The sequence below is a fragment of the Heteronotia binoei genome, chromosome 13, assembly GCF_032191835.1.
Source record: "Heteronotia binoei isolate CCM8104 ecotype False Entrance Well chromosome 13, APGP_CSIRO_Hbin_v1, whole genome shotgun sequence".
Classification (NCBI taxonomy): Eukaryota; Metazoa; Chordata; class Lepidosauria; order Squamata; family Gekkonidae; genus Heteronotia; species Heteronotia binoei.
Window position 1 is genome coordinate 67,685,616 of NC_083235.1, and position 22,108 is coordinate 67,707,723.

The 22,108-nt window shown below is 45.5% G+C and overlaps 1 protein-coding gene across 5 annotated transcripts in view; it reads left to right on the forward strand.

The window, feature by feature from the left end:
- The window catches only part of TMEM94 (transmembrane protein 94), a 146,448-nt gene that overhangs the window by 102,133 nt on the left and 22,207 nt on the right, over positions 1-22,108 (forward strand). For 4 of the 5 annotated variants that reach the window (XM_060251944.1, XM_060251940.1, XM_060251943.1 and 1 more), the window contains 8 exons: positions 3,167-3,348; positions 6,471-6,609; positions 8,126-8,241; positions 11,490-11,589; positions 11,722-11,830; positions 16,913-17,102; positions 19,383-19,460; positions 20,407-20,492. In XM_060251944.1, the coding sequence (XP_060107927.1) occupies positions 3,167-3,348; positions 6,471-6,609; positions 8,126-8,241; positions 11,490-11,589; positions 11,722-11,830; positions 16,913-17,102; positions 19,383-19,460; positions 20,407-20,492 (1,000 nt within the window). The remainder of the gene's footprint in view (positions 1-3,166; positions 3,349-6,470; positions 6,610-8,125; positions 8,242-11,489; positions 11,590-11,721; positions 11,831-16,912; positions 17,103-19,382; positions 19,461-20,406; positions 20,493-22,108) is intronic. The other variant, XM_060251941.1, reaches the window with a different exon arrangement.

The following is a 22,108-nucleotide window of genomic DNA, read 5'->3' on the forward strand; positions in this document are numbered from 1 at the left end:
GACCGAAAGCACAGAGGGCTGGGGAATCATGCCAGGCTGTCTGGAAAAACAAACCAAACATGAAGCAAACCACTTGCCAAGAAAAAAGGCTGGTTCATTTTTGTGTTTGGGTGCCGTGGGGTCGGATGAACCGGTTTGGAATGAACCATGAAGTGGCTCATCCCTGGTGCACACCTAATCATCATGTTACCTTTTATGTGGGGCAGAGAGGAGTTTCCTCTCCTAGACTCTAGAGCAGGGGTGTCGAACTCATTCATTTTGAGGGCTGGATCAGACATGACTGAGACATTGTGTGTCATTCAATGTAATGCCAGGTAGCAGAGATAAACTTCATAAAAGTCACAAACAAACATAATTAAAGATTTTTTAAAGCTTAAAATAAAACACAATTAATATATTAGCGCTTGTTGGTCTTAATGCTTTCTTTGTATCTCTCCCATTCGATCCAGGGAACTGGGCAAAGGAAGCTTTGGGCAAAGGAAGAACTGGGAACTGGGCAAAGGAAGTTCTTTCCTTCCCTAGGGGACCAGGAGGGGGAGGAGCCTCAGTTAACAGAAGGATGAGAGGATTGGCTCAGTAGGTCTGCTGTGTGTTTGAGAGAGCCTGGCAAAGAAAACTCTCTCTCCCTCCCCTTCCTCCCCAAGGGAGTAGCCTCAGCCAATGGAGAAAATAAAGGCTTTGCTCTGTAGCTCCTGAGTGATTGTGTAAGCCTGGCAAAGCAAACTGTGACACAGAAGGAAGCAAGAGAGAGGGAGTAGGAAGCAGATGACAGCCAGTTGCTTGGGGCCTGATTTGGCCCCCCAGACTGCATGTTTGACACCCCTGCTCTAGAGTTTCCAGCCATTGATGGATCATCTGTTCAAGTATATGCATTTCCTCTGCTTGATATGACTTGCTTTTAGCCCAGTTTCAGATATGACTTTTGTGTGGCCAAGGGCAGAGGATGGTCTGTAGCCAGTAAGAGCAGGTCTCCTTGTTGCTTAGAGCAGCAAGCGATCCTGACCCAGAAACTTTTAAAGAGGTCAAGTGTTATTCCCTGACCCGTTCTGTAACTTGTTGTTTCAAGTGGACTTCCTAGCAATTACAGGGTATTTTGCAGATCTTTCCTTTGATTTAGTGGTGCTCTGGTGCACGTTAGATCCAGTTTTGACATCACTGTCATTGTGAGTCTGTGAGAAGTGACATTTTACTTCGGATGCCTGGTCCCTTAAGAGCAGGGGTCCTCAACCTTTTTAAATAGGGGGCCAGTTCACTGTCCCTCAGACTGTTGGAGGGCCGGGCTGCCGTTACTGTACAAGGCCGCGGGCCGTCAGTTCTCCGTCTTCTGCATCTCTCTCCCTTCCCCACACCACACACCCTGGCCTGGGAACTCACCTCACCTCGGTATCACCTCACACTCTGTCTCCGCTGCCTCAGCCCAGTGCCGGAAGTGTGCGCTGCTAACGCAAGTTTAGGTCGAACGTCCCTTCCGGTCTGTTTTTGTTATAACCCGGCGGGCCGCATAAACGTCCTCAGCGGGCCGCATCTGGCCCACAGGCCGTAGGTTGAGGACCCCTGCTTAAGAGCCTTTAATTAAGCCGTTTACATCCGTATGTAAAGTTTGTGACTCTGCAGGAGGCAGCTGGGGCTTAAAACGTTTTGTGTTTTCTCTGCCATCAAGTCACTTCTGACTTATGGCGAACCTATGAATTAATGACCTCCAAAGCATTTTATATTTCTCTTAAATGCAAACTCTGTGATGCTGATGACAGATCCACACAAGGTCTGTTTGCTAGGGCAGGACATGGAATAATTTAGTTCTATCAGATTACTTAAGTGATATTCCCAAGGTTATTAGTTCTATCAGATTACTTAAGTGATATTCCCAAGGTTATTAGTTCTAAGAGAAGTTGGAGAAGACCTGTTTCCAAACCCTGGAACTCCTCAAATTCCCAGTCTCACTTCTTCTTTTTTAAGTTTAGGTTTTTATCTTCCAGTGTAATGTACTTTGGGTCTACAAGACAATTTGTTGGTCTCCATATTGGCTCCAGAATTCTGTATTTTCTTCTGCTTCAAGGTCTTGTCCTTGTAGCCGTCTTATCTGGCAGTTTTAGAAGAATCCTGACGGGCTAAATTCATGCTGCATCATCCTATTATTAGGGCAATATATTGTGTCATCAGAAAGAGGGCTTATTTGATCCAGTTACTTCAGATCACCTTCTTCCCAGCTTCAGAGCTTGTTAGTTTCAGACAGGCAAATTCTTGAGTGTCCTTGAGCCAACTATGCAGGGTTCTTTCTCTGGAATCCCAAGTAGGTATGAATGATTGCATTTCCCAGCTTTTTGCCCCACAATTGTCTTATTTTCTGCTAATTTTTAATGCCAGTCAAGAAATTGTGGGTGTAACTAAAGGCTCCCCAGAACTCTAGAAATGACCAAACAGTACAAATGGGAAGGTTATAAACATTTTAACTTTCTGAGGGAATTCTGCCAGTTTGCCAAATGCTGTAAAAATAAGCAATATGCTTCTTTTAGCCCTCAACCTATTTCTTTCTTGTTTTGATATAAACTCTTAGTAAAACAATTACTGGGGGGTGGGGATGGGATTCACTGAAGCATTTGGTTTATAATAATAATGATGGTGTAAGTAACATATGACTCTCCTGGTTACTCTCTGGATAAGCTTAGCATCTCAAACCTGGTCTACCCATGCAGCAGGCTGAGTTCTGAGAGGAGAGACTGGACGGTGGCACTTTGGATTGTAAGTGGGGGGCCACATTACCTGCAAGTAGAAAAAATTACTTGATTAATGTGATAAAGTGTTTGGAAGTGGCGCCTCTGCTTGCAGTCTGAAGCGGCATAGGCTACTTTACCACTTATGGATTTGACTGCTTCATTCTGCTACATGTATAGGCCAAGGCCCCACTGTAATGTAACTTGATCTGTCAAGTGAAACATGGTTTTTCCTATCTGTTTTCTTGTTAACTGATGAGAACCTTTTTTTTTTTCTTCTTTCCCCTCTGTTCCTCTTTGTGTGTTTGTGTTTTGCTTGGGCTCACTGGTTTCTTCCTTCTTAAATTTGTTTTCACATGAGTGTCTCCCTACAACTATGTCCCTCTTCCTGCCCGTCTATAAAATCCATTGTATTTCTTCCCCGACACATTTGCATGTTGTTTGCATGCTCAAAGAAGGGATCGGGGAAGTGATGGAGAAGGAGGACTGCATTCAGGCTCTGAGTGGTCAGATCTTCATGGGAATGGTCTCATCTCAGTATCAGGCCCGGTTGGATGTCGTCCGCCTCATTGAGGGATTAGTGAATGCCTGTATTCGGTTTGTCTACTTCTCCCTGGAAGATGAACTCAAGAGCAAGGTAGGCTAACCCTTTGTGCTCCTTTTCTATACGACTTGTTCCTGCAGTGACCACGTGAAGGGTAGAATTATCTGTTTTGTCCTTGGGTCAGTTGTGATACAATGCAACTTACATTTTAGAATATGTATCTAAAAGGTGTATTTTAGAATATGTATCCATGGATCTTCCTGTTGGTTTATCAGTCTGAGCAAGGGGCTTTGTAGAGCTGGCTCACTGTTTTATATGCTTCATTGTTTTGTTTTTTTAAAAATCGGTTTTATCCTTGGAGATTTGATAAAATTGAAAAGGATACACGCACGCACACATGCAGAGGGGAAAGATTAGTTCGTGTGCACTGCATTCGTATTTGAGCTCATTTTGCTGGACTTCTTAATATAGGCTGGAATCCCATAGCATTTCTAGCTTGAGGCCAGCATGCTGTAAGGACTGCTTTCTCACATAAGAACCTATCTGTTTGCTCTGGTCATCTCTGGAGACTCTATTTTGGTTACCCCTGCAATTTGAGATTAGATGGGTGAAGATGAAGAAGAAGAAGAAGATATTGGATTTATATCCCGCTCTCCACTCCGAAGAGTCTCAGAGCGGCTCACAATCTCCTTTCCCTTCCTCCCCCACAACAGACACCCTGTGAGGTGGGTGGGGCTGGAGAGGGCTCTCACAGCAGCTGCCCTTTCAAGGACAACCTCTGCCAGGACTATGGCTGACCCAAGGCCATTCCAGCAGGTGCAAGTGGAGGAGTGGGGAATCAAACCCGGTTCTCCCAGATAAGAGGCCGCACACTTAACCACTACACCAAACTGTCTCTGAGATGGGTGGCATCTCTCTCTCTTCCCACCCCCCTCCCCTCTCTCGTGTTGTCTTCTGCCAGCAGGTGAAGACTTTTGCTTCGTTTGGCATTCCCCTGGTATCATGTGTTTATGTCTTTTAATTTATAATTTGAACATTTTTAAACTGTTGAAATGTTTTATTGTTTTCATGTTCACTAGCTTGGGGATGCTGATCAGGTGGAAAGGTGGCATAAGATGTTTTGGATAAGTAGCAGAACAGGATTTCCTTGCTTTGTGCTTCCGCCTTCAATGCTGTTTGGGTGGGGTGGGGTGGGGTGGGGGAGACAAGGACAGGAGCCTCTCAGGAACACCACGAGTGCTGAATCTGGTCTGATGGGAAGGGAGAATTGGTGACCATCACTTGCTTCTGTTAGCAGAAACTTCTGCGAGATCAAAACTTTAGCGATTATATTGCCCCCAGTTGCTATATTAGAAAGTCTAGCAAAGTAGTCCAAATGTGTATCCATGTAAAAACTCTGATCTATTCGTGCTATATATTTTCTCTCTAAAGCATTCCATCTTCACAGCCAAAATATCCATAAACCTGCACAAGTGTAAATTAAGATTTAAAAATGCTGGTTCTCTGATTTACAAAGCTGTGAAAACTTCACGGACTAGAGGGGTGAATTTGGAATGACTTTCATGTTTGTTTGGGTGACTCTGTTTATCTCTGCTTTGGTCTACTAGAGCCCCGCCCTTCATTGCAAGCTGTCAACAGATAGCAGAGGTACGATTGGGAAAAGCAGCAAAATGCTCTCTCCGTTTACAAAACTATTTCTCGGTATAATATATAAAGTCTTCAACAATTCATAACAGTGTTACAGTACAAAAATGCAGTTAGAAAACCATCCAGTGCACAACATGGCTGCTGTCCATAAATCATAATTCTTTCTGAATCCAGTCTGACGATAAAAGGAACTGGTCCAATTTTGTTTTGGATATGAGCTATCCTTCTTCTAGGGACCAACGCCCATATTCATAGGTTCAATAGAGTTGAAGTGCCACAACAATTTCTTGGCTTCCTCTGGTTTTTAAAATATTTTTTAATTTTCTGTGGAACGCTGCTGCCAATTTCTATCTATCAGTATAATAGTTGCGTCCATTATACTGACAGATAGAAATTGGCAATGGTGTTCCACAGAAAATTAAAAAAATATTTTTTAAAAAACCAGAGGAAGCCAAGGAATTGTTGGGGCACTTCAAGTCTACTGAACCTATGAATATGGAAGATGGATAGCTCATATCCGAGATGAAATTGGACCGGTTCTTTTTATCATCAGACTGGATTCAGAAAGAATTATTTATTTATTTATTTATTTATTTATATTTCGATTTATATCCCGCCCTTCCCACCAAAGTGGCTCAGGGCGACTCACAACATATAAACTTACATAAGTTTAGCTTAAAATATTTACATAATAACAGTTAAAACAATAAATTAATAAAACATAAAACATAAAAACCAGCGGTCTGTCAAATGCATTCTAGCTCCATCCAGAAATTCTCAGTGTCAGTTAGTTGTTGTAGGCCAGCCGGAAGAGGACTGTCTTACAGGCCCTGCGGAACTGCCCTAGGTCCCGCAGGGCCCTCACCTCTTCCGGCAGCTGGTTCCACCAGTAAGGCGCCGTTACCGAGAAGGCCCGATCCCTGGTGGATTTCAGACAGGCCTCCTTTGGCCCGGGGATTACTAGCAGGTTTTGTGAGCCCGATCTTAGTACTCTCTGGGGAACGTGTGGGGAGAGACGGTCCCTAAGGTAGGCAGGTCCTAGGCCATATAGGGCTTTAAAGGTAATGACCAACACCTTGTACCAGACTCGGAATGTTATTGGCAGCCAGTGCAGACCCCGAAGCCCCGGCCGAATGTGCTCCCATCTTGGGAGCCCTAGTAACAGCCGGGCAGCGGCATTCTGCATAAATTATGATTTATGGACAGCAGCTATGCTGTGCACTGGATGGCTTTCTAACTGCATTTTTGTACTGTAACACTGTTATGAATTGTTGAAGACTATATATATTATACTGAGGAGTAGTTTTGTAAACGGAGAGAGTATTTTGTTGTTTTTCCCACTTCATTGCAAGCCAGCATTTCTGGTTTTACCATCATAGTGCCAGTTCTCCAAAGTCCATGTATTACACCCAAAAGAAATTGAGCATATCATGCCAATTTCTGCATGTGTGGCTTTGAAAATGATGGAAATGTAAGTAGCTTGCTTGTATCATGGTTGTTGAGGAGGAATCTAGATAAGAATCTAAGCATTTTAGTTTCCCTGTAAAGTCTTCTTCTCTTTCCCACAGGTGTTTGCTGAAAAAATGGGACTTGAGACTGGCTGGAACTGTCATGTTTCCCTAACACCCAATGGAGATGTGCCTGGTTGTGAAGTCCCTCCTTCCAGCCCAAGCCATGCAGGCTCTTTGCATGAGGACCTGCATCAAGGTAAGAGGACAGCTGGGGGGAAGGGGAAGGGGCCTGCTGGGAGCAAATATATGTGGTGCATAGTAAGAAAGATGTCAAAGCAGGGATACATTCTAGGATTACTGTCCCGCACGGACAATCCAATTTCTCACTACAACAATGCAAGACAAGGACAGTAGTTTTGAAGTTTTCTATTTAAGGAGGGGCAGAGAGAGCCACTAATAAACATTTAGGGCCTTGACTTGAGTATAGATAATGGACGTTATCTTGATGGGGCATTTGGGGGCACTGAATGACCAGGTTACCTATAATGTGTATATTGTTGGTTAAAATGAGGAGGACGGTGCCTTCCGTGACTGGCAGCTGTGGTCACCAGGTAGGTCCCAAAGAGGGGTGTTACTTTGCGGAGTTCCACCCGGTTGGAGCCACGACTGAGAAGGACCTGGGCATGGTCAAGGGCAGCCAGATATCTCTGGGGCCGAGAATCACCAACAAGTTGTGATTCAGTTGCCTGTTGTTTGCGTTTGTACTCCTCCACTTGTGTGCCTAACTGGTTTTATGAGTATGTGGGATTCTCACCTTTTATTTCCTGGCACAGGCACTGTACTTTTTTTCATGACAGACTTAGTTCCAGCAGGTGCAGCTCTTGGGAAAGACAAGGGTGGCTCAGTGGTAGAGCATCTGCTTGGGAAGCAGAAGGTCCCAGGTTCAATCCCTGGCATCTCCAAAAAAGGGTCCAGGGAAATAGGTGTGAAAAACCTCAGCTTGAGACCCTGGAGAGCCGCTGCCAGTCTGAGTAGACAATACTGACTTTGATGGATGTCTGATTCAGTAGAAGGCAGCTTCATATGTTCATATTAGGGGAGGGACGGTGGCTCAGTGGTAGAGCATCTGCTTGGGAAGCAGAAGGTCCCAGGTTCAATCCCTGGCATCTCCAACAAAAAAGGGCCCAGGCAAATAGATGTGAAAAACCTCAGCTTGAGACCCTGGAGAGCCGCTGCCAGTCTGAGAAGACAATACTGACTTTGATGGACCAAAGGTCTGATTCAGTATAAGGCAGCTTCATATGTTCTTCATATGTTCATATATGCCTGTTGTATTTAACTCTGTTCTTACAGCTTTTAAAGGGATGAGTAGCAATAAGGCAGTCCCCATGCAGCCTCCTTCCAGTTTGCTAACCTCCTTTCCCCTCTGCATGCAGGATGTCTCTGCTGAGGCAGGGTCATCTTAACTTAAAACTTTGCCATGTTGGTGTCCCTTTTACGGCCCTGAACGAAGGAGGCAGAACAGATGCAGAAACTCCAGCAAGTCTGATGTTTTCTGATTCTGGATAAATGAGTCATCGAACACCTTTATTTTAGGAGAGAACTGAGTGGAATCTGCCTACAGATAAAAATCTTTCCAGGCTGCTGCAGTGCCACATAAGAGCACTGTGTGGGTGCTTTGAGGCTGATGCGTTTTGTGGCTTGTAACACGTGCTGTGTAGGTGAGCCTTATGTTTGCTTCTCACATGGCGTTTTTTTCTCTCCTTCACTAGTCTCTCGAGACGATGCAGAGGGGCTTCTGCTGATGGAGGAGGAAGGACACTCGGACCTGATTAGCTTTCAGCCAACAGACAGTGACATCCCCAGCTTCTTGGAGGATTGCAATAGGGTGAGATTGGCATTGCATTGTGAGGCCAGGACAGTGTCTATTGGTAACGAACTTTGTAGTTTTAGCAGTTTTCATTTAAAAAATGGCTGCTGCTTGCATCAAAAACAATGGGATCCAGAACACAGGAGGAGTGGACAGATTCCTCTTGGCAATGTGTAGTTTACTTGTCTGCAAACTGTGAAATCCTAGAATTTTATGCTCCCAAGGATATTCAAAGGCCATTTAATTTCACAAGTTGCTCTTTAAAGCTTCCCTCAGTGGACAGATATAAATAGGAGATTGCAGCTTTTGAGTGAGTCTTAATAAAATAAATCAAATCATGTCAGGAGGAAAAGCAAAGGTGTTCCAATGTCTGAGAACACTGGGAAACAGACAGTAATATATACAGAATTTGCGCAAGCAAACCAAGGTCCATCCCTGCTTGGGCTGCTGAGGGAGGGAGAGGAGGGCACACTAGACTCACAGGCCTAGATTTTGCTGGGAGATTCCAGATGTCCTCCTGCCTTATTTTACAGTTACAATGCCTGTTGTAATCTTGGGGCTTCTGCAGTAGCTGGAAATTTCTGTAGGCGGGTATAAATATCTGTTTTAAACCTTTGATGTCAGACCCCAGCTCTTCTTCAGCAAGAGAGAGGTCCTCGTTTAGCAAAGGGTTACGGTATGCAGTTATGGATTCATAGAGAGGCTTTCCATTCAGTTGAGGATTGGTGAGTCCCTTCCCCTGCTTCCCCTAGTAGAAATCTTTTACTATGGATTCCATGCGTGTCTGTCAGCAGTCCTGTACTCTGCAAGCAAAGAGGTTTTTTGGAGGACAAGGTGCCTTATGCTGCCGGTTACCTAGCAACAGAACCCCACAAATGAGGGAGGAGTTCACTTACAAAAACAAAATGTGTGAAGGGCTTCAGCAACAGCTCATCTTGTCTGTTATCCCGGTTGTGCTATTCCGGATGCTTCCTAAGAAGAGGGAAGGGAGGTCAATAGCACTGCAAGGAGAGCCAGTTTGGTGTAGTGGTGAAGTGTGCAGACTCTTATCTGGGAGAACCGGGTTTGATTCCCCACTCCTCCACTTGCACCTGCTGGCATGGCCTTGGGTCAGCCATAGCTCTGGCAGAGGTGGTCCTTGAAAGGGCAGCTGCTGGGAGAGCCCTCTCCAGCCCCACCCACCTCACAGGGTGTCTGTTGTGGGGGAGGAAGGTAAAGGAGATTGTGAGCCGCTCTAAGACTCTTCGGAGTGGAGGGCGGGATATAAATCCAATATCTTCATCTACCACACAGGGTGTCTGTTGTGGGGGAGGAAGGGAAAGGAGATTGTGAGCCGCTCTGAGACTCTTCGGAGTGGAGGGCGGGATATAAATCCAATATCATCATCTTCTTCACCTACCCAATTGTATCAAAGGAAAGAGAAATGTTTATGTGGGGTGGGAGGGAATCTTGGAGAGAAACACTATTGTTTTTCCTGATTTTTCTAGATGATTTCTTTACTTAATAGATCACCCTGCCTTTTCAAATCACAGCTACAAGGCAGTTTATGGCGTAATAAGTAAACATGACCTAAGAGCTTATAAAAATGGCAAGAAACCCAAAGATAGACCGTTTTCACACACAGCTCACCTCGCAGTCACAATCCTGTTCCCTCCGCAGTGTCCAGTCGGATTTTCCACCATCTGCGCCGGAGTTATAGGAAGTGCTGCGGCTTTTGCGTAGCAAACGTAAACTGGGTTTTAGCGGTTTACGTTTGCTACGCAAAAGCCGCGGCACTTCCTGTAACTTCGGCGCAGATGGTGGGAATTCTGACCGGACGATGCGGAGGGAACAGGATTGTGACTGCGAGGTGAGCTGTGTGCGAAAACAGTCTATCTTTGGGTTTCTTGCCATTTTTATAAGCTCTTAGGTCATGTTTACTTATTACGCCATAAACTGCCTTGTAGCTGTTGATTTGAAAAGGCAGGGTGATCTATTAAGTAAAGAAATCATCTAGAGGTGAGCTGTGTGCGAAAATGGTCATAGAAGATAACAGCAATTAAAACAGCATCAGATTAAATTTAGTGATCAGGAGCGGCAAAGTGTAAACCTCCTAAAAACCCTCATGTTGGAGAAACAATGATGGCAGAAGAATTAAGGATGCTACTAGCGGGGGGTTCCAATAATAATAATAATAATAATTTTTATTTATATCCCGCCCTCTCCACCAGGGCAGGCTCAGGGCGGCTCACAAACATGGAAAGTGCTATGACGTACAGTAAATATATTATACAATAAAATACAATAGAATACATTAAATAAATAGATTAATTAAAACCACAACAGATAAGGTGCTATAATACAAAACGATGTATATCAGATGGCTGGATGTCATTTCAGGATTCAATCTTGTAGGCCATTTGGAAAAGTATAGTTTTACATGCCCTGCGGAACTGATTATAGTCCTGCAGGGCTCGAACCTCGGCTGGTAGTTGATTCCACCAATGGGGAGCCATTACTGAGAAGGCCTGCTCTCGGGTGGACAAGGAGTGGACAAAGGAGTGGACAATTTAAAAGGGTTTAAACTACTGCAGTTTTGGTGCCAGGTGAGCTGCTGTGAGGATGAGATTCCATTGGGAGCTGCTACTGAAAAGGCCCTGCCTGGGTCATATTTCCCTAGTCCATGAAAGTGGGAAAGTCTTGCCAATTAAGATCTCTGTTGGCCGTAACTGGCAGGACACTGCATACAAAAAAACAACAACAGCACCTTTAAGCATTCAATTTCTTGCTTCCAAGCTGACCCCCTTTAATTGTGTTAGAAAAAGGGATAAAGCCGCTTGACATTTGATGGCAGTTTGACCCTGTTATCTGCCTGGATGAACGTTTCCCTTTTGTAGTGGTTGTAGGTCATCCCATGGGCTATTTTGTGTAGTGAGTGTTAGTATTATACATTGTATTTTTTTAAAAAAAAACAAAACAAAACATTACAGCCTTAATCTGACTTTACATTTCACTGCAGCTCCTAGAACAAGGAATGCCCAGATCTGACATCTAGAACGGGGAGACAGAATCTGTTCAGATGCATGGCTAGTGGCTAATTTGCAAAGCAGTAGGTTCTAGCAAGAGTCACCTTGTGACATCTTCTAAGACAGGACACTCCTGTCAGCAAGAGCTGCTAAGCCCAATCATTCCGTCTGCTGCAGTCTATAGAATCGGGGCCTTGTTGCTCTCCTCGGTCCTAACCTTTGTCTTTTTTTACTGTTTTAATTACTCTTCTTTCACTTCAGGCCAAACTTCCGCGAGGAATCCATCAGGTGAGGCCCCACCTGCAGAACATCGACAATGTGCCTTTGCTTGTTCCTCTGTTTACAGATTGCACCCCAGAAAGTAAGTAATTCTTTGTTGGTGTTCATGTTTTCTCTGCACAGAGATGCTTGGTTTTGGGGCGGAAAGACCCTGGAGGAGGAAAACTAGAGAAGGGTCAGTTAGGTAAGTCCTCTTTCTTCTGGTCTCTTGCAGCCATGTGTGAAATGATCAAGATCATGCAGGAATATGGGGAGGTCACCTGCTGCCTGGGCAGCTCAGCCAACTTGCGCAACAACTGCCTCTTCCTTCAGAGTGATATCAGGTAAGGTGTGACAGGGAGCAGGCTCTGGTTATCTGGCTCTGAAGAAGATGAGGCTCCGGACTGTCTTTCTTTCTTTCTTTCTTTCTTTCTTTCTTTCTTTCTTTCTTTCTTTCTTTCTTTCTTTCTTTCTTTCTTTCTTTCTTTCTTTCTTTCTTTCTTTCTTTCTTTCTTTCTTTCTTTCTTTCTTTCTTTCTTTCTTTCTTTCTTTCTTTCTTTCTTTCTTTCTTTCTTTCTTTCTTTCTTTCTTCCTTCCTTCCTTCCTTCCTTCCTTCCTTCCTTCCTTCCTTCCTTCCTTCCTTCCTTCCTTCCTTCCTTCCGAAAAGGGAAAATAGTATACATTTATTTATTTATTTATTTATTTATTTATTTATTTATTTATTTATTTATTTATTTATTTATTTCCCGCCCTTCCCAGCGAGTGGCTCAGGACGGCTTACAACATAGAATCTAACATAAATAAGGTTTAAACATTTAAACAGTAAAATAGTTAAAACATTTAAAACATTAAGAACAGCAGAAGTCTAGTAAAACCACACTTAAAACCACACATAAAGTAGAGACAAAAATATAAAATAGAGCCATCTTGGACTTTTAATGACTATGAAATGTATGGAAATGATTTTATTGCATATTTTGACTTTTAATATTTTATGTTGCTTTTATTTGTTGTTAACCACCCTGAGCCCGTCAAGGGAGGGCAGTATATAAATTTGATTAAATAAATAAATAAAATAGCAACAATGGGGTTTCCAAATATCTGGAGGGGTTTCCAAATATCTAAAAAATAAGTCCATACACAGATGTTGTCTATATGCCATGTGTTCAAATATTGATAGAATTCTAAGATCCTCAAGTCCTCTGATTTACTGTAGGTGGGCGTTTCCTGTCCTTGTAATTCCTTGTACTTCAGCATCTTTGCTCCTATTGCATACATATGAAAAAGCCTTCTCTAGACTGGATTGCTCTTGTGTTCCCTTGGATGCACACTTCACATTGAGATAAAGATCACTGACAAGTATGAAGAAAGTAGTGTTTGAAAAATGTAAAGTGCAGCTCTTTTCACAAGATCAGCCTTTGGACTTGCTGCAAGGTGACTTGAATAGATCACTGTGACGGCACAAGAACCCCAAGCTGAAATCAGAGTATAAATATTTATGGTCTTTCGTCAAGCAAAGCCAGAGTATGGGAAAGTGCTGAGAAGTACAAAGAGAAAAGCAGGTCAGATTGATTGCAGGAACTGGCTGAGTTAAAAGGCACTGAAGACAGTTGGATGCAGTCGTCTTGCATTATTCCTTTTGTGGTGAAAGAGCTTTGCTGTGATCTGCAGGCCCTGTTCTGCCGTGGCGTCTGAGGTGTCTGCCTGGCACATGCCCCCACTTGGCTTTCCAAATACCTGGAGGGGCTTTTCTCTCCCTTCTTGTTTCAACTGCCGTCACCACCATCTGGCCTTTGTTGGAATTGCCCACTGAGAGGACCAGCTTTCTTTCCCAGTTTTGAGGCTTCACCTAGATGTCTCCTGCTATTCAGCATCCGTTCACTGCAGGGACTGCCCCTCCCGTTCCTCCCGGTGCTCTTTTTAAAGTAGTGTGCCCACCTTCTGGAATTGGCTGGTCAAGTAAGAGCAGAACCACCAAATCAAGGTGCCCCTTACTCCTACTCCAGCCATCCTCTCCATGGCTGGTGGCATTGAAAGCTGCTAAGAGACCCAGGAGCATCAACAGAGTTGTACTCTCCTGTCACTCTCCCAGTGAATGTCATCAGTCAGAGTCACCAAGGCTGTTTCTGTCCCAAAATTATGCCTGAATCCCAATTGCGAGGAGTTTAGATAATCCATCTCCTCCATAACTTCCTGAAGCTGTGTAGGTACCATCCACTCAGGCACCTCGTTTAAGGATAGATTACCAGCCACTGGGCAGCAGTTCTTTAGATCATTTAGTTTCTGAGGCTGCTTGAAGGCAGGACCGTATTATGACTTCCAGGGACCCTTCGTCAGCGCCTCCTAGCGTAATAATACCAATATTAAAAATCAAAGATTTCAGGTTTTCACGGCTGGTAACATCATTAGGGTTTGTAGAATCTTTCGGGCTCAAGTGCCGTGTTCTACTGGAGAAAGTTTTCCTTCCAGACGTTTCGTTCTCAGCTGCGGAGAACATCCTCAGTGGCGTTGCAGCTGGAGCAGGCGCTCTGACCTTGGCTGCTGTGCATTGAGTGCCCTTTCACCACACTCCCTCCAGCCTAGAAATAGCAGCTCTCCAGCAGCCCTGGCCTCACTCAATGATTGAAAATGATTTTCAATGTAACTTTACATACTTCAACAATTTTTCCCTGTTTTCTTTTTTTTTGGTCAAAATTTAATAGATTTTTGTGGGCCCCCTAAAGCATCGTGGGCCCTGGACACTGTGCCTAATGACTAAGTCGGCCCCGCTTGCAGGCCTGAAAACACTCTGACTGTCGTTTGGGTTCTCAGCGTTCTGCTCTTTAGTGTACGTCGCTTGTAGGAGACAGAGGTGTTTGCATGCTGGGCTCTACATTCGCTGAAAACAGCAAATGCGCTTCAGCAGCAATAGCCGTTTAAACTCCTTATTTAATCTGTCCATTTAAAATATTTATATCCTGCCTTATCTCCTTGGACAAAGCAACAAATAGAACACCATGTCACAAGGCACCACCAGCTTCCCGCAAAACAATTTACCATGCACCAAGTGTCTTTTTGAAGTAGAACTGTTTTATCAAAGATTTCAGGTTTTCACGGCTGGTAACATCATTAGGGTTTGTAGAATCTTTCGGGATCAAGTGCCGTGTTCTACTGGAGAAAGTTTTCCTTCCAGACGTTTCGTTCTCAGCTGCGGAGAACATCCTCAGTGGCGTTGCAGCCGGAGCAGGCGCTCAGACTTTCTTGGCTGCTGTGCATTGAGTGGGGCCAGGGCTGAAATAGCAGCTCCAGCCTAGAAATAGCAGCTCTCCGGCAGCCCTGGCCTCACTCAATGCACAGCAGCCAAGAAGGTCAGAGCGCCTGCTCCGGCTGCAACGCCACTGAGGATGTTCTCCGCAGCCGAGAACGAAACGTCTGGAAGGAAAACTTTCTCCAGTAGAACACGGCACTTGATCCCGAAAGATTCTACAAACCCTAGAACTGTTTTGCATGCACTCTCAAATGCAGGAAACAAGGTGCTCTTACCACTCAGTCCGGTATGCACCTGAAACATTCTGCCCTCCCTTTTCTGGTAATCCTCCTGTGTCTTTGAAAGCTGAAAGACCAATTCAGGTGGGAAGTAGCTGTGTTGGCCTGGAGCAACAGAACAAACTTTGAGTCCACTGGCTCCTTTTAGGCCAATAAAGTTTAATTCTGGGTGTAAACTTGATTAAACCTGTTTCAGTCACGTCGCTGAGGAAGCGTGCCTGCACACAGAAGTTTATACCCAGAATTACTGCTTTGTTGGACTCACTGGTGCCACTGACTGGACTCAAACTTTGTTCAGCTGAAAGATCAGCAGACTTTCAACGTATTATCCATCAGTACCTCAGAAAAAGAGTCTGCTGACGAATTTTCCTTCCTGCAGCTGTGAAAAATGTCGATTAAAAAAAAGATTGTAACCCCCATTCCAAACCCCGTTTCTGTGGGGTGATACCAGAATGGTTGTGTCATCCACCTGAGACTGCTAGCCACCTTGCCATGAGAGCAGCCATTCGAGTCTGGTCTGAAAGCTGGCAATAAGGGATGGAAGTTGGCCCTTGAGAATAGAAACTCTTGATTCACCAGCACAGCTGCCGCCGTGCTCTTCATATTCCAACGAATGAACCGCTCCACCCCGTGTCGCCCCCCCCCCACAAACGAGTCCACTTCTTGCTCAGAAAACTGACTTCTTTCTTCCCGCACTGCACTACAAGCCCTATGAGTGCCGCCGCTTCGACTCCACAGTTGCTGCTGCTCACATGATCGCTCCATTCTGTTCCATCCCCTCGATTCTCTCACTGCCACTGCATCTGCTTGACTGGGCCTCTCCTTCCTGCCCCTCCATAGGGGCGAAAGCGACTTCCCCCTACCCAGCTGGCGCGATTGGTGCCGCAGTATCCGCCCACTGTTCCCTCCTTTACCAGACAAGGATTACTGTAATGCTTGCTGTAGCAGATAGCTAGGAAAAGAGGGAAAGCAGCCAGAGACCTTTTTTTGAGCTGGAGTCCAAGCCAACCAGAACCTGCATTCCTGCTAAAAAAAAAAAGCCCTGGGTAAATCATTCCAAAAGAATCAGCCTAATCACAGAAAAAGCCTGCAAAGAGGACACCTCATGCACCAAATCTCCCAAATGTTTTTGTTTCATAAGTACGGGAGGTGGTATTTTTAAAGCAGTTCAGGGATTCTCTGGCAGTAGCTGTTGAGGCTCGATTCTCAGCTGAGTTCCAGCGTGCACGCCTTTGGATCAGTGAGAGGCAGTCCTGGAGAGCCAGTTTGGTGTAGTGGTTAAGTGTTTGGACTCTTATCTGGGAGAACCGGGTTTGATTCCCCACTCCTCCACTTGCACCTGCTAGCATGGCCTTGGGTCAGCCATAGCTCTGGCAGAAGTTGTCCTTGAAAGGGCAGCTGCTGTGAGAGCCCTCTCCAGCCCCACCCACCTCACAGGGTGTTGTCTGTTGTGGGGGAGGAAGGTAAAGGAGATTGTGAGCCGCTCTGAGATTCTTTGGAGTGGAGGGCGGGATATAAATCCAATATCATCTTCTTCTTCTTCTTCTTGGTCTGCGGTCTTACGCTCACGTTCCTTAAGCGATGTAAGCTTTGTTGAACATAGAGGAGTAAAAAATTTTACGGTCAGAGTGCATGCCTCAGTCCTGAAAGGGTAGATCTCTATTTGCTGTGGATGGAAGGAAAAAAAAAAATATCCCTCACGGGAACAGAATATGGATCTAATTGTCTTGTGGACAGTTACAAAGTGATCCTGTGGACCAGCATGGGCCTGCAGACTACAAAATCCTCACCTATGTTTAGCATTTTGAATACGATTGTATTTTGTATACCCAGCGACATGTCTCGGCTTGTGGACCTTCCAGGTGTGCTTTCCTCTAACCTGTGTGCTGTTGTCTGTGCAGCATAGCCCTGGATCCTCTGTACCCTTCCCGCTGCTCCTGGGAGACCTTTGGCTATGCCACCAGCACAAAAATGACACGTGTTTCTGATGAGCTGACGCCCCTTCAGTTGTCTGGCCAGCTGAACAGCTTGTCTTGCTCCCTGTCCATTTGTCCTGAAGAAACCATTGGGATCATCCGTCTCGTAGAACAGGTTAGCCCTCTTTCTGTGGGGGTTGATATCAGAATGGTTGTGTCATCCACCTGAGACTGCTTAGCCACCTTGCCGTGAGAGCGGCCGTTCAAGTCTGGTCTGAAAGCTGGCAATAAGGGATGGAAGTTGGCCCATGAGAATAGAGAAACTCTTGATTCAGTTTCTGCAGCCAGTGTCTCTGAATGCTCGCTGATCTTTCGGCAAGACTGCGTAGAGATGTCACCCCTGTCCTTGTTTCAGACCTTCTGAAACCCCTTATCCCAAGTGGAGTTTGGTTTAGAAGCGCTCCAGCCAGTCCCCAATGATGTGTTGTGTGTGGATGCTATTGTTGAGAGGCAGAAGGGGAGAACAGCTGTCCCTTTTCCAGACTGTAGAAGTGTTAATATCTTTATCAAAGATTTCAGGTTTTCACGGCTGGTAACATCATTAGGGTTTGTAGACTCTTTCGGGATCAAGTGCCGTGTTCTACTGGAGAAAGTTTTCCTTCCAGACGTTTCGTTCTCAGCTGCGGAGAACATCCTCGGTGGCGTTCCTTATCTTCAAACCCCTTCCAACCTTCCCAGCAATTAACACAGAACAATGGTCACATTCAACAGCCAGTTTCCTTATCACTACCCTTCCAGGAAGCCCCACCAAACAATGGGCACACCCACAAACCTATTGCCCTTTCATCACACCCCCTCCAGCCTACAAATAGCAGCTCTCCAGCAACCCTGGCCCCACTCAATGCACAGCAGCCAAGAAGGTCAGAGCGCCTGCTCCGGCTGCAACGCCACTGAGGATGTTCTCCGCAGCTGAGAACGAAACGTCTGGAAGGAAAACTTTCTCCAGTAGAACACGGCACTTGATCCCGAAAGAGTCTACAAACCCTAATGATAGTTAATATCTTTATTGGTCCAGAGTTACAAGAGGACAAGCAGATTCCAGTGTACTGTTGGAGTGGATTTTTCCAGTGCTGCCTTGAGAAAGTGAAGAGTAGTAATCTTTCAAGGAGGCCCGGAAGCAGGTCTAGCAGCCTGCCCTCTTGGGCCCTTCCTAGGCCTTGCCTGCTCCACGTGTTCTTCTGCTGCTGTATGAGGGCTGCTGGGTTCGCTGGGCTCTTTGCTTCCTTGTTTGTAACTGCTGAGCCATCCAATCAAGTGCATCTATACTAAGGGCTCCCCCTCTCCCCTCTTAAGAAGCTGGGAGAAAGTTTCTAGCCTGATTCCCTGCCGCCTTCTCTAGACAGAGTGCTCCAACTCTGCCCTGGTGAGCTGATGGGCATTCTCAGAGCAGAGCTGCTGTTGAGTGTCCTGCAATTAACCCTTTTCAAGGCAGCATCATTTTGGGTATGAAAAGGGCTCTTTCCTCTTTTGGCCTTTAATAGGCTAAACCTGCAGTCCCTTGGGGGCGTGGGGGAGTCATCACAGAGCTTGCCAACTCGCTAGGCATGTGGGTAAATCCCTGAATTTTTAAACTGCTGACAAGACACGATACTTTTAGACAGATCAGTAAAGTACCAGCTGGTCCTCAGCAAACTGAATGTGAAATGTCACTGAAAATGTCAAGACAGTGTACGATTGCAATAAAAAAGGCCAACGCCCTGCTGGGAATTATTAGGGAGGGAACTGAAAACAAATCAGCCAGTATCATAATGCCCCTGTATAAATCGATGGTGCGGTCTCGTTTGGAGTACTGTGTGCAGTTCTGGTTGCTGCACCTCAAAAAGGATATTATAGCATTGGAGAAAGTTCAGAAAAGGGCAACTAGAATGATTAAAGGGCTGGAACACTTTCCCTATGAAGAAAGGTTGAAACGCTTGGGACTCTTTAGCTTGGAGAAATGTCGACTGCAGGGTGACATGATAGAGGTTTACAAGATTATGCATGGGATGGAGAAGGTAGAGAAAGAAGTCCTTTTCTCCCTTTCTCATGGGCATTCAATGAAATTGCTGAGCAGTCGGGTTAGAACGGATAAAAGGAGGTACTTCTTCACCCAAAGGGTGATTAACATGTGGAATTCACTGCCACAGGAGGTGGTGGCGGCTACAAGCATAGCCAGCTTCAAGAGGGGGTTAGATAAAAATATGGAGCAGAGGTCCATCAGTGGCTGTTAGCCACAGTATGTGTATATATATATATAAAATTTTTGGCCACTGTGTGACACAGAGTGTTGGACTGGATGGGCCATTGGCCTGATCCAACATGGCTTCTCTTATGTTCTTATGTTCTTAATGCGATGGCCCTAATCGCGCACGTGTCCCTTTTGCATCCCATCCTCGTCACGTGTCATTCCTTCCAGGCTCGGCATGCAACTTATGGCATCCGCAAGTGTTTCCTCTTCCTCTTGCAGTGTCAGCTGGCTCTGGTCATTATCCAGGTGAGTTGCTCTGATTAGCTTCAGGAAGCGGAGAGGGCAGCTTAGCTTGAAAGGAAGAAAAGTCCCCCCCCCCCCCCCCCGTGAGCAGTATTCGTCATCACTGCGTCACGGTAGGTTGCTTTTATCCTAGTCAGAGGCAGAAATGAATTATCTTCTCAATCTGTATTCCCTTTTGGAATAAACTGGGCCTGAAAAGCAAAGTTGTACTCTTTTGTTGTTGTTGTTTTGAGATGACATCGTGACACGACTGTTTTCTAGAAGTTTTTTAAAGCACTGTGCCTGGAGAGGTAGAAAACACAGCCCTTCATCCTGGCAAAAAGCTAGAGGAGCAAAAAGCTAGAGGGAGCAAAAAGCTAGAGGCAGGGAGCAATGCAGAAAGGGGACTGTCTTGTTACTGAAAGACTCCTGCTGGGAGGAGGTGTGTGTGTGTGTGTGTGTGTATGTATATATACACATACAGACAGACACACACACACACCTACACACACCCCTTTAACTGCCCTCAATTTTATTTTTGAGAAGAGCTCCTGTTCACCAGTGCAACTCTTGAAAGGTAGAATATTTCTTTTAAAAATGGGAAAAGCCATCGTTGTCCAAAATGAGCTGAAGTGACTGCACTGTAGCCTTATTTGATTGTGTACTCAGATTGCTCCTAGACTCATGACCTGGTTATTTGTGGCTTCCCAGTCATCTATTCCAAGGAAATGCCTGTGGCTGTAGTTCTTATACAGGATGAAGTCATGGATTTCTTTGCAGTATTTTCCCTGCCCCTCATTTCAGGCCCTGAATCATTTTGTTCAGCTAGAACAATATATTCTGAGCATAGCAGTGGCTGCCAATTTCCCCCTCAGTTCTTCAGCTGCCAGTCTGTTCCTGCAAGGCAGGTAGGACGCTGCTTGGTCTTCCGGTTCTGCTGATAACCATGCCTTTTGCTGTATTTGTTCAGTTCCTCTCTTGCCTGGTGCAACTGCCCCCCATTCTCAGTACTACGGATATATTGTGGCTCTCCTGCTTCTGCTACCCATTGCTAAGGTAAGCAAGCTTCTTCCAGTGATCCATAAGCATGTTCCACTCAGGGACATATGAACATATGAAGCTGCCTTCTACTGAATCAGACCCTCCATCCATCAAAGTCAGTCTTGTCTACTCAGACTGGCAGTGGCTCTCCAGGGTCTCAAGCTGAGGTTTTTCATGCCTACTTGCCTGGACCCTTTTTTGGAGATTGAACCTGGGACCTTCTGCTTCCCAAGCAGATGCTCTACCACTGAGCCACCGTCCCTCCATCTCCATCACCTACTGCCTGGACCCTTTTTAGTTGGAGATGCCGAGATTGAATCTGGGACCTTCTGCTTCCCAAGCAGATGCTCTACCACTGAGCCACCGTCCCTCCCCTGACCAGCAGTGGCTCTCCAGGGTCTCAAGCTGAGGTTTTTCACACCTCTTTGCCTGGACCCTTTTTTGGAGATGCCAGGGATTGAACCTGGGACCTTCTGCTTACCAAGCAGATGCTCTACCACTGAGCCACTGTCCCTCCCCTAATATGAACATATGAAGCTGCCTTCTACTGAATCAGACCCTCAGTCCATCAAAGTCAGTATTGTCTTCTCAGACTGGCAGCGGCTCTCCAGGGTCTCAAGCTGAGGTTTTTCACACCTATTTGCCTGGACCCTTTTGAGTTGGAGATGCCGGGGATTGAACCTGGGACCTTCTGCTTCCCAAGCAGATGCTCTACCACTGAGCCACCGTCCCTCCCCTATGTATAGATGCTTGAGCATCTAACAAGGGAAACTAAGACCTGGTTTTCATGTCGGAGCCACTATGCAGGAGGCTGCTTGAAGCATTTTCTTGCAGTAGCAGCTTTGGATGGAGGCCATGATACATGAGAGACCATGAGGATCAGCCTTACTATGAGGAGAGCGACGGTGGCTCAGTGGTAGAGCCTCTGCTTGGTAAGCTGAAGGTCCCAGGTTCAATCCCCGGCATCTCCAACTAAAAAGGGTCCAGGCAAATAGGCCTGAAAAACCTCAGCTTGAGACCCTGGAGAGCCGCTGCCAGTCTGAGTAGACAATACTGACTTTGATGGACCGAGGGTCTAATTCAGTAGAAGGCAGCTTCATATGTTCATATGAGAGTTTGTACCCTTGAAACTGTCCATACAAGAAAGCCAATTTCTGTGCAGAAGCACACGTTAGAAACTCTGTCCTGCCGCCCTGAGGAATTATTTTTAGCAGCTCTCCATTTGAGGATTATGGTGATAAAATTTCCACATATTGCCAAGTGAGTCTGTAATTCTGAAGTACATAACTTTTTAAAGAAGTTTCATAGAATCTCTCTGTACAACAGGGTTCTCTAGACTTGTTGAGCCTGTGGGCACTTTTGGAAATTTTATGTCAGGTAATAGATGTCTCAGCAAAATGGCCGCTTTAGGAATGTAGATCCAGTGGTTACATTAGGAGGTTTCACAGAGTGTTAAGTGGCTCCAAGCCAAGCATCCTCCTATGATGGAGGCAGGTGTTTCCAAATGAATGCTTTCTGAAGAAAGGAAATTCCTCCTGGACTCTCTTGAAGCATCCCTTGCTCCAATAATGCCGAGACTGGCTATTTGCTTTGAGAAAGAGGTGCTCTGGGGTAGAACCAAGTGGGCACTA